Source organism: Calonectris borealis, chromosome 4, assembly GCF_964195595.1.
Source record: "Calonectris borealis chromosome 4, bCalBor7.hap1.2, whole genome shotgun sequence".
In the NCBI taxonomy this organism is placed as follows: Eukaryota; Metazoa; Chordata; class Aves; order Procellariiformes; family Procellariidae; genus Calonectris; species Calonectris borealis.
This window is the reverse complement of record NC_134315.1, coordinates 6,795,375-6,808,003: the sequence shown is the minus strand read 5'-3', so window position 1 is coordinate 6,808,003 and position 12,629 is coordinate 6,795,375. Positions and strand designations below refer to the sequence as shown.

The 12,629-nt window shown below is 45.9% G+C and overlaps 1 protein-coding gene and 1 long non-coding RNA gene across 6 annotated transcripts in view; both read right to left on the bottom strand.

The window, feature by feature from the left end:
• The window catches only part of LOC142081646 (charged multivesicular body protein 3), a 35,022-nt gene extending 27,713 nt beyond the window's left edge, over positions 1-7,309 (bottom strand). The window contains exons 1-2 of one of the 5 annotated variants that reach the window (XM_075148456.1): positions 6,948-7,309; positions 4,463-4,602 (exon numbers count right to left, since the gene is read on the bottom strand). In XM_075148456.1, coding sequence (XP_075004557.1) covers positions 4,463-4,602; positions 6,948-7,173 — 366 coding nt within the window. In that variant the 5' untranslated portion in view covers positions 7,174-7,309. Of the gene's footprint in view, positions 1-4,462; positions 4,603-6,604; positions 6,910-6,947 lie in introns of those variants that run through there. The other 4 variants (XM_075148457.1, XM_075148455.1, XM_075148460.1 and 1 more) reach the window with 4 other exon arrangements.
• A 164-nt stretch (positions 7,310-7,473) lies between these two features.
• Positions 7,474-12,587, bottom strand: LOC142081644 (uncharacterized). Its single transcript, XR_012673412.1, has 3 exons — positions 10,927-12,587; positions 8,752-8,867; positions 7,474-7,970 (listed from the first exon to the last, which is right to left on the bottom strand). It is a non-coding gene; the product is annotated as an uncharacterized LOC142081644 (long non-coding RNA).
• Positions 12,588-12,629: the final 42 nt, after the last annotated feature.

Here is a 12,629-nt window from a genome sequence, read left to right as displayed (position 1 = left end):
TGAAAGGAAGAGAAAACTGTATCCAAATGAAAGCGCCAAGGGAAGCTCAGGCATTATCTAAGCTGGAATTTAGCCAGGATACCAGGTGTCAGGCACACCTGCTCATACCAAGAGCACACAATTTTGAATATGCATGAATAGTCAAAACTTGGTTTTACAGCTTAGCCACAAAGACAACAACTCCAAGTGCTCATCAACTCTGGGCACTAGGGCACTGTGACAGGCTTTAAACCATCAGGAAGAACAAAACCAATTAAGTAAGAGACACCGTTTCCTGCTGCGCACACACACGTACAGGTAGTTCTCTCAGGAGTGGTCAATCCTCACCCAGCCTCAGCAAGTCAGTCTCCGCATGAAGGAGTACAGACATCGGAATCAGAAAAAAACTGCGTGATTTTGCCACAGGCAAAACTGATTTCTAACTTCTTAATGAACTGTTAAGGTTGTACGTATGCAAGAATTGTCAGTCTGGTTCGGCAGTTTCCAGTTTGAGATATCCAGACCTCTGGAGGTCCACAAACTCCTCCACAGTGCCTGCAGTGGGTAAATGAGCAAAGGAAGCCTGATATTATTGTAAAGAGTCCATGCACTCACTGAAAGACTCGCTGGATCCTCAAAGATACAAAGGTTCAAAACCCCTGGTCTATTAATTAAGCTTCTTACGTGCTTTTCATAGAATCCTTTATAATCAATAGCTATGTTGCAAACTATCCTCCTCTAGATAAAACAGAAGTAAAAATATTTGGACAATTCTCATTTATAAATACAATTAATTATAAATGGACTGGTGAGTTATTTATTAGAAGCATGGGAAAAAACCTACTTATTCCAGATAACATCAGTAAGTTTCTACATGACTGACTGTATTTTTACTAATTCTGAGACATCTCACACTCTGTTTATTATTTGGCACTGAATGAACTGAATTTCCACATTGTCACTCTTTCCTAAGAACTCACAACTGATTCAGAATCCCATCCATATGGATTAAAGATGTCCGGAAATTTTTTGGTTTTCTTTTCTGAGAAAGACAGTGAGAAATTTGACCAGAATAGGCAAAGACAGAAGACTACATCCATCACAGCATGCAAAAATTAACCACCTCGAAATTACGAATAGTTTCTCAAAGGGAGGTGGGATGATCTATGCACCAATCTGAACAGCTCCGTTAAGCTGTCAGTTAAGTCAGAGGTTGAGAATAAATGAGCTTCTGTAATGAGTTAACATGGATATGCAGCAATATAAGAACTATTACATTCTAGCTGATGGTATTCTGCACCCTTGACTGGATATGAAGACTCTCAAGGAGGATACGGAAAGTTAAAATTGGTTATCCTATGGTAAACGATCCTGAAGGGCTACTGGAAAAGACACAAATACTGAATGATGTATTGTAAAAGAATTGAGTGTTTCTACATAATTTCCTTGTAGCGAGAACAACTGATCACCTGGCAAAATTAAAAAGGCAAATATGAAAATTACCCATCCTACATGCAAGCAAAAGCAAGCAAGCAAGAAAGAACACCACCAAAATCCTGTAGGCACACCCCTTGCTCTGTGACTACACCACTTGAACAAGAAGCTGAGATGCAAAATAGACTGCAACATTTTATATCCACAATAATGTCCTTTGCACCTCTACCAGACATGATTGAAACGTTTGTCCTCCTGCTTCAATGCCAGGAAGAAAGTTCCCTTCACTTCCCTTTACCACTATGTTACAGTAGGGACTTTTAAAATAAAAATATACATTAATTTAGATTTTAACTTCATTCAAAGTGGATTCTTATCTGTAGATTATTTACTGTATGTTTTTAAAAAGCCATAATGACTACGATATTGTTGGATGTGACAGGCTCTAGAGACTACCCAGAGAGCATGAGCCATAGCAGAGTCTGGAAAAGCAAGAACATTAAGTGTTACTCCTCTACCAACAAGAGAAGCAGCTCTAGAATCTACCACTCACCCTCCTTGCCAGCCAAAGAAGTGCACAACAGCAGCTGGCAAGCAAGAAGAAAGGCATAAAAGGAAAGGTGATGAGATCATGAGCTAATAGGAGAGAGGACATGCTGCTGTCTGTGGCTCTATGGAAGCTCCACATAGGAGCAGAGGGCACCTGAGAAGAGCTACACTGGTAAACAAATTACCACTGAACCTGGATGCTTTGCATGTGGATTTCCAGAAAAAAAAGAAACAAAACACTATCTCCTTGTGTATGGACTTTGACTTTCTTCAAGGAATCCATCTTGCTGGCTCTAAATGATAAATTCACATCCAAATTTGTGTTAAACATATCAAAAAATAATAATTGTTTCCTCTTTTTCCTTTGATTCTCTGCAGACAGTGATGGCTATCCCATTACCAGCCTATGCCACCCCAGAAATTTCATTTACATGCATTGGAAAATAAAAATCGTCTTCAGAGTCCCCATCCTCCCATACATCACCAGAAAGTCTTCAAAACCAACTCAACCAACAGCCACTGTGCTAGCTAAGCCAGAACTGTTCCTCCCCCTCTACTGCTTCCCAGCAGCCCCCGTGGAACAGAGATTTAGGCTCAGGATCCTGAAGAAAGATCTGGACATCTTTTCTGCTTCCCAGCCGGTAGCAACAACAGAGCAGGGGAATGCTCCGACCTTGTCTGCGGTCACCAAACCCATCCATAAGGCATCCTCACTCCCGTACTGTCCCCTTCCTAAGCATCGAGCTGATTAATTAGCTGTAAAGTTTCCACAGGATGCCTAATGGTAAAGGAGAATGGGCAAGGGAGGACAATCAAGAATTAGAACAGGGAAGTGACGATAAAAAACAGCTCTGCAGAGATGAGGTCTAAGAAAAGAGCATGGGAAAACCTGTGAAAGGACATAAAGAATCCAGCACAGGAGTTATCCAGACAGGAGTTATGGTGGGGAAGGGAGTAAATGAAAACTCGAAGTGATGAAAACTCGAAAGCCAAGAATGAAAAACAGAAATTTGACATGTCTAGTGGTTTTTATTGTGGAGAAACAGACAAATAGCGTTCAGCAAGTAAATTATTCAGTAAATTCCACTAATTTTTTTTTCCACAGCTATTGTGACCAATTGAATAGCTGTGCAAATGTTCCCAGAATGATGACAACATTCATCACACTAGAAATATCAAAATGCAGCCTATCTGATCTGCTATTATGAGGCTAGCTGAAAATATATTACGATTAAAATTCTGCAAGCAACAGACAACAGAGAACTACCATATTTTACTCTTCTGAGCTGCATGGGGAGGAGGGAAGCTTTTTCAAAGCACATTCATACTCCTATTTGTCAACCAGCTTGGAGATGCGTAAACTTCCCTTCAACGCTCTCTCTCTGCTTGAGGAATCCCCTTCTGTATGATTTAAACCTGAAACTTTGATTCAATAAACTCCAAATACATCTTTCCCAAAACACAAATGCCATTTCGACCATGAAAGTAATCTGTCCTCTCACTGTCTATTTCAGGGTGAGATCTGATGTGGTGATAGTACAGGTCTAATAACAGGAAGTCATTAAATCTTGATAATCTATTTAAATGGAAAACATGAAATGAGGAGACCAAACAAACCAGGCAAGAGAGCTGTCAACTGAACAATTAATTGTCTGGTGGAGAATTCTGATTGCCTGATGTGGCTGTTAGCAGAGAACTTATGCCTAAAAAAAAATTCTCCTATCAATAGAGAAGTTGATGTAGAAAAGCATTTTTACATTTTGGTCTAGATTATTTATGTTCTCAAGAGTGATGATAAATTGTTTCAGAACCCTGAAAGACTATTTGCAAAAGTCTTTCTTTCTTTTCCTAAATGTTCTCTTATTCTCATGCAGCCCTGGGGAAGCACGCTCTAAAATCGGTGGGCCTGCAAGGTTTAGGGGAAGGTTAACTTTAAGCTACTGGAATATGTTGTAGAAGCAGCCTGCTAGCCTGGGAAGTAGCACACTGAGATCTTGCCTTTGTGAAGAGGCAATAGAGATTTTAAAAGTGCTCTAAGCCCCTTAAATAAACAGAAGCTTAAACTGGTTGGGTCTGAGCACGTAATGCAACCAAAAGGAAGAGCAACACCACAGGCACCTCTCCTGCCCCTGCTGGGAGCATCTACACTTACTGCACCCACTTCACACATTACACAAGCTCTTACAATACCAGGACCAAGTACCTGCATAGCCTGTGCTGCTTTGCTTGTTTTCTGGTTCTAAAGTACCTGGTTTTCAAAAAGCAATCCACAGAGTGACAGGTTTTTTTCTTCCTGTCTCTATAGGAACTCTATCACTTCCAGCCTTTCTTGGTTTTTTGAACAGATTTATTCCTTATGATCGCCCTGATGTAGTTTATCTTTGTCACCATCTCACTGTTAAACACTTTTACTACTAGTTAACTACCCTCACAAATTCATCCTTTGAAACACATTTTGGATGTGATAAATATATAAAAATAAATGACCAAATTTCTATACCTGTACCAGCCAGATCCCATCTTTTGTGTCTTCTACAAGCTCATAGAAGTGCATTTCACCACTAAAGTTTGTACTGGAAACCGATTCAGAGGCCTCTTCCTCCTTGAGAGCAGAATAAAGCTCTCCTTCCATGAGGTCTCCTGAAAAAAAGACAATTGGAGAAATTCAGTTAAAATGGCACTCGAGAAAGATTACTTCATAAGTTCTAGTAACAGTTCAACTAACGATATTTCACATGGTTGCTCAAAGAATGTTTTCAGTACGAAAGCAGCTAAACTTTAACGTTATTTTAATTCTACTTATAGTGACATTACTATGAACAATTTGACTTCAGCTGTCAGACCACAGAAGACGTTAAACGCTATGCTTCTGATTACACAGATGTACCACACATACAACCGAGTGCACAAAAGAATAAATGAACATCTTCTAAGCCTCACTCTCTGAAAATATTCAGTGGCTGAGAGGAATTTTAATTCATGTATCTTTGGTTTCATTTCACAGGATAGTAATTTTGCAGCAACCAACTTAACATTGATAATTCAAACAGACTTCCAAAATTTTAATCAATAATTTTGTACCAAAAAAACATGTTGATTGTCCCATTGCAAGTAAAAATCTCAGGTAGAATAATTTAGCTGTTCGCTTCTGTTTGCGCAATGGGTAAAAGTTCCCATGAACTCCAATCCTAGCGACGTAAAGAGCTCACAGTAAAATCATCTAATAATGCTTCCTTTGTAATCTCATTTCCTTCTCATGTTTTATTTCAGAATCTCTACAAACACTGTTAATGACAACTAGCATTCTAGTAACTAATCTATTAAGCTTGAAGAAATTAAGTCTTGTCTGAAAAGGTTGTTTCCTTCAAAATATAAAATAAAAAAATATTACAGCTGAAACCCTTGAGGGGTTTCCAAAAGTATACATAGAATTTAGAAAAAAAAATTATGGAAAAATGCTGCAAAGCCTGTCGGTATGAGAAGTGTTTCCACGACATTTGAAGAAGTCGGTTAGTACAGTTTGTTTGGAGTTAAACACTGCCCTGCAGCATTTGCAACCCAAACATCATGACATCATGAAAGTACCTGAGAGCCAAAGAGTGAAAGTGATTAGAAACAAAAGTGAAATCGCTTAATGCTTTTTACTGTTGGAGCAGCAAAGTGAATAAACAACATAAATAAACAATGAACAATAAAAGCAAATTAGATTTAAATGCCCAGCATTAATATCAATTATTTAGAAGGAGTTAGCATTTTTAAGGTTATGGCACTCACTATATTCATCCAAATCCTTCTCTTTTTCTGTCTGGACATTTGAGCCCCTCACCGTGTGTCCCGATTACTGGGATTTCTCTCCCCTGCCTCAGCAGCCCTTTGATCATCAATTTAAAAGCAGCTACTCACATTTTCCTGCTTGGCTGGCACTACAGCTATTACATCAGCCCCATCTCCCAGCCCTTGGGGCCAGCTCCCTCCGACTACTCCAGGCCAGCATCCTTACTTCCAAGACACTTCTGCCATTCCTTACATCTCCATTGCTCTTTACCCCTCGCTATTCATCACCCCCCAAAAGTCCACCTCTTTCACCTGGTTTTCCGTATTTCTGAAACACCTCCCTGCCTTTTTCCAAGCCATCTTTTCTACGTAGGATCTACCTCTGCTCCTCTTGTATAAAACCACCGCATCCCTTGGTACCCATGCCTTCTGCTCCTCTTGTACAAAACCACCGCATCCCTCGGTACCCATCCCTCCTGCTCCTGTTGTATAAAACCACCGCGTCCCTCGGTACCTATCCCTCCTGCTCCTGTTGTATAAAACCACCGTGTCCCTCGGTACCTATCCCTCCTGCTCCTCTTGTATAAAACCACCGCGTCCCTCGGTACCCATCCCTTCTGCTCCTCAGCTATAAAATCACCGCTTTCCTCCAGACCCATCTTGATAGCAGCACCTGTCATAAAATCAGCAACCGGGTAGGGAGAGGAATACACGGGAAAAGCCGGCTCCAGCTGTAAATAATAACCCACCGCATATATTTGGATTCTTTCCTCCCCGTTTTTCACGGCAGATGGCATTCGCCCTCATCGGTGCCACCATCACCTCGCCCCCCGACCCCAGCCGCCCCCAGCACCCCGGCGTAACTCACCGGGAAGAGCCATTTCTCGGTGACCCGGCTAACCGAGGCCTTCCCTCCGCGCAGCCTGTTCGGGCTTAAACCGCCGCGGAGGTTTTTAACGTCACCACCGCCGAGCTTCCCCCTGCCTTCCTCCATTTAACCGCCCCGGCCTCTCGGTCCGCGGGGGGGGGAAGCCGGCTCGTTTCCCAAATTCGCCCCGCGGACGCGCTGGCGTGGGAAGCGGCGCCCGGGTCTCCGTCCCAAGGGCGGCGGGAGCCCACGCGGGGGTCACCGGGGATGGTCTTCCCCACGCGGGGGTGGCAGGGGACCGACCGACCTCCCCACGCGTGGGTCACGGGGGAGCCTCGCGTACCTGACTTCTCCACCAGCTCCCGCACATCCTTCTTCTCGGGCAGCCCCGAGTGCCCCAGCCCCCGGCACTCCAGGATGGTCCGCAGCTTCCTGAAGCTCAGCGCCACCGGGTCCACCAGCTGCGTGGCGAGGAAGCCGCTCTCGTACCACGCCACGGCCTCGAACACCCTGGCCAGGACGAAGAGCGCCAGGAAGTAGAGCAGCAAACAGCACAGCTTCACCCACATCTTCCCGCCGGGGGCTGCCCGCCGCGGGGCCGGGGAGAGCCGCGCCGGAGGCCGGGCTGCCGCGGGGCGGGGAGGGGAGGGGAGGGGGGCTGTCAGCGCCGCGGGGCCGCGGCCCCCCCGCCTCCCTCCCGCCGCTGTCCCCGCCCCGGCGGAGCCGCGGCCGCCGGCGGAGACATAACAAGTGACGTGTGCAGCCGGGGACGGCGGCGGCGGGCGGGGCGGAGGGCGGGAGGGGGCGCGCGGCGCTGCCCCGCCGACCGGCACCGCCCCCCCCCGGCCCCCCGCGGTGATTCAGCACCTCGGGCCGGCCCCGGGTCAGCGCGCTCGCATGCCAGCGGCGTCCGTGCCCCGGCAGCGACTTTGGACCCTGCGGCTGCGCTCGCTGCAATAAAATATATGTAAATACCTCGGATATCGGTTACCGGGGCGATCCAAACCCCGGATCGACGTTTTTCACGAGAAGAAAAATATTTCCACAGCCGGAATTGGGTCGACCGGTTTGGACAGTTTTAAGACGGCTCCACGGACTGGGCTGGGGCTGCCGCAAGCTGTCGGCTGTAGGTACGACCCCTCCGCTCCCGGTCCTGCTCCCAGCCCGTGGCTGCCGCTAACGCAAACCGTACAGCGAGATCCGTCTGACGCTGGGGTTCTGCGGCTTTGCGCTGGAGTCCGAGCACTCGGAGCTTGTCGTGCTAAACCGACGGTAAAGGGCAACCGGCGGGCAGCACCACGACTGCTGACAACGGTTTACATCGGGGCTGTTCGCCACATCGGAAGCCTCTGGAGTGCATGCCCGCCTAAGTGGATCCACAAATAATCATCCCAGGCTATACAAGAAGTGTTAGGCTGCTAAGATACAGTTTAGTCCGCTGCAAAACACATACTAAAATCAAGCTTCGTCTTTGAGACGAAGGCTCTCCTCTGAAGAAAACTCAACATTTCTTTTGTATGTTTAGTTATTTTAAAAATCCATAATTTGCATGAAAATTGCCAACTCATACAGATGAGCACAAAAATAGCACGGCTTAATTTTAAAAACACTGACAACCCCCCAGAGTGTACACGCTGAAGTAATTCTGTACTATTGCATTTCAAAGAGACACACTAATATTGACCTGTAGAACGCATTTAAATGGCCGTACTCCTCAGGGCCTTTAAAATACATTTACAGGGTTCTCAGTGTGCTGATACGATTTAAAAAGGAGAAAAAAAAAACAACCCAGGTTCAGCCCATTTTGTTTTGCAAGTTAGCATGCAGCCACTGCGGCCTCTTGACAAAAAATCATGACACTGTTTTCTTCGGCAACAGGCTCATTTTGTTTCTTGAAAGGGGAAGAGTGGAGGGATTGCAGAAGTAGCTGCTCACAAACGAAGCCATTATGGGCTAGTAAATGGCGCGCCTCGCACTGGGAGTCATATAAACCTTTATTCTTCAGAATTTTTATGTGGTAAAGATTAGAGGTGGACTGCAAACCCCAGCTGTGCTGATCCTGCTCAATTAAATACAAAGGGATTTCAGCAGCTCAGCTGGATTTGCAGCGAGCCTCGGGCGGGAGGTCCAGCTGGGACAGAACGTACCGGAGGTACCGTCCAGTGAAGGAGCTCGTGGGAGGCCGGGCTGAGGTGCTGCTCTCTCCTTCAAAGCCACTGCAGTTTGGTAAACTCCCCCTTCGACGGAACCAGGGCCCATCTCCCTAATGAGAAAGTGGCAAAGCATCAATAAGACGAATCCTTTCCCCTTAGCAAAAAACAAGAGAGTGGCTTTGTTATTACAGCTGGCAGAGCCCAGGGACTTTCCATACCACGCACGCTTAACATCACCTGTCATTAGGGCCAGAGGCAGCTCTCCTCGAGCCCTGAAAACACACCCCGGGAACACAGTTCTTTTTCAGAAGCTTTGTGAAGGCCCATTTCTTTTGTCACATGTACAAGGAGTTGCCTGATTTCCCTGCCTTTTGTTTCAAGTGAGCAGCTCAAGCATATGTGAAGTGATAGGTGGGAGGAAGAGATGGGAGTTAGGTGTTTGAAGAGGAACCTTGTGTATTTAACTTTAGTTAGAAAACATATTGTTGGGGAGGGGGGCATTTTTTGTTGGTTTGTTTGTTTTTAATGAGCACTGCAGACCCCTCTCTACCCAATGCCCATGTTTCTCCCCGGTAACTCATTCGGGGATGCCCTCGCTTCCTCCGGCAGGAAAGCACCTAGCAACAATTACGACTCTATGCTCACAGCTAAACTATTTGCAACACCAACTGCTGGGGAGGCTGTCACCAACATGTCATTTCCTAACGCTCATGGGCTGAGTTAAATCAATTCTTAACATTCCCCAGCGGTAACTGATGACGAGTCCCCTGCAGAGACGAAGCTAATCATCTGCCAAAACTCAAAACCCTGGAGTTGTTTCAAGAAAGTAAAAATGATGTTTCAAACCACTACTCAAAACCCCCCAGAACAACCAAAAGCAAAGCAGCTACCAACACAGAAGTACCCAGGCAGCGAGACAGGGGGCAGAGCTGCAAATGAAGAGCAGGAACGGATACAACCAAGAACTGCGGGTGATGATTTGACCAAAGGACTGGCAGACAAAACCTAAACCGATTCGGTTCCTCTCCCAGGCTCTCTGGTCCTCTCTTTCCTCCCTACCTTCACATCCCTGACTTACTAAGCTGACCCTACCGGAAAATGTATTTTCTAGATAAAACTGTCATTTGTTGGTTTCCAGTTGCAACTCAGAATGTCTTTGACATGTCACCTGCAAACAATTTTTCAGGGAATTTTAATTACCTGGAAAATCTGAATATCTTAACAATGAATTAAAATTCATTTGGGCTGAAGACAAAGATGACACACGCTGACATTTTTAAAGACCCCAGGGTTAACTCTACCTAATTAACAACATTAAACAGTCATCAGTCAGTCAGTCCTGTGCTCATAGAGCAAATATTACAAATGTGAAGAGAATGAAGAATATAAATTCCACCTTTAAACAAAAACCCGAAGCAGGGATCTGCTTTTAAACAATTTTGGCAGCAAAAATATTTTACTATGATTTACGAGAGAATGAGACCAAATCTCAAGAACTGGGACAGCCATCTTTTCTTGTCAGACAGCCAAACCTGAAGTCTCTGCTGTCTGTTGATAAATGGCAAGGATTCCCTCTCCTCCCCCATCCTCTCCTACGAGCAGTTGCTGCCTGCGCAGCCTGGGAATACGGACAATAATCCACTTTCCAGACTTCTATGGGGGACATTAAGAAAAGTATTGTCATTTTGAAGGCAGTAAAACTGAGGATTGAAAATCTAAATTCAATCCCTTACCATGTTAAAATATTATCATACCCTTTTTTTTAGACAGTTTTAGTATCGCCATACATCAAGATAAATTTCAGCAAACTAATATTTAAACTACCTGAAACCCAGTTTTCCCAAGAGCCAGCCAACTCTGTAAATACCATTATCAGGAGTTCACTAACAGTCTCTTGATGTACTTTTTAAACAACATAGGTGCATCTCAACACATTTTTATGCGTGATATGAAACCGTGACTATTTGTCGTTATCTGATATTTATTAAATAAACCAACAAGCCTGTACGAGAGTCTCAAAGCAAGACAACAGCAGCCCAGACGCTATTTTGTTGTATGTAGAGGAATTTTAAATCAGATGTTTCCTACTATCTACAAGTGGCCAAACATAAGTAGATTTAATATATAGGTGTTATTCTGTAATACAATGGCCAATATTTGACACCTCACCTAAAGCACCTGCTGTTTGGGTGAAGTAATCCCGACGTGATCCAGTAGTGACTCAGACAGTAATTCAGGTTGGACAGGACTTCAGGAGGTTATGAAGTCCAACTTCCTGCTCAACGCAGGATCAGCTGCGACACCGGAGCAGGCTGCTCAGAGCTTTACACAGTCTACAGTTTTATCTGTTAGTCACCCCTTCCTCTCCTGTGGCAATGTTCCTTGCCTACAAACAGGTGGTCAACAGCACAGAAACGTACATCCATCAAGGCCAAAACAACTTACAGGAGCAGAATACCTTAATTAAAGCTTGAAATATAAGACACTTTTTTCCTAGGCAGTTGGTATTTTTTTCTAACAGTGAAAAACTGTTTGTTGCCCCCTGGAGAAGATAGGCTCTGTTTAATGACCAAAACCCCAAAAAATCAGGAGACCTTGCTTGAATGTGCTGAGATGACCAAGGAACCCATAGCAGTAAAGAACTTAACAAATTAAACCAGTGTGCTAATGACCTAAGAAATGAGACTATATGTGCATGTCTTTAAAACATCATCTATGATTGTATAATGAGCACAAATACAAACAAAAGCAACAGTTTGGGCCTAAATCTGACAGAATGACAGTGACTTGTAAGCATCTACAAGTCATGTATTCTTATGAGAACACAAATTTCTCAATTTTTTTTGTCCTGTTCCAGCAGTATGGGCACAGATGAAGCATCATTGTCCCAGACTCAGACCAAATGCTGGTTTTGCAGTCAACTTCGTGCGAGTTTATTAGGACCTTTTGTTGTACTGTGCTGCAGAAAACACAGGGTCGTATCTGGCTTGTGCTGCCATTTCCATATTGAAGTGGGAGTATGTTAAGCAAGTGGTATTCGAGCTGAGACGTTTCTTTCAAGCACGCTTTTACAAGACGCTTGCCAGTCAGATGCATGACTTCAGTCTGTAAGTCAACATAAAACTCAAGAGGAAGTTTACTGACCGAGTTAATGACCTAATGACAGGCTAAATGTTCCGTTTCCGGCACGCCAGGCTTTTTAATGCAGCCCTGACTCTGTTTAAAGTCGCTCTTCGGTATGTACTTGTGAAATGTTTAAGGGAGCTGCGAGGTGCGTTCCCCACAGCCTGACTGGAAGTGAACCCCCTTCTACCTCAGGTGCCACACTACTGCGCTCGGCCCCCCGCCGCCCTTTCCCGCCGCCCGGGGGTTTACCTCAGCGCGGACACTACACCCACCCCATCGACCCTAGCGCAGGCTTCGGCCTTCCGCCTCCCAGCTGCTGCGCGCAACCAGACGCCCGCCCAGGGCGTCGCGCAGCCTTGGGAGCGAGAGGAGCCGTCCCGGCCCTCCGAAGCCTCCTGCGGGGCCAGGGCAGCCCGGGGAGCCGCCAGCCCCGACCCGGCCCCGCCACCTCCCCGGGCACCCCCACCGGCCTCCACGTCGCCATAGCAACAGCGGCCCCCGCAGGCCCCCGCTCTTAGCTGTCCACCTTCTTGCCTGAGCCGTAACACCCCCCTCTCCCCAAGCTGATTTCCCCACCGCCCGCCCCATGGGCCACCTAACCGAAAAGCCTAAAGCCCAGCGTTGCCCGGGACCTCCTCCGAGGCCACTCCGGACCGCGGGGCACTGGTAGAAGTAACCCGATCCCCGGCCTCGTCCCGCCGGCAGTCAAGGGCGGGCCACCGCGCCGCCTGAGTAATAATCGCTGC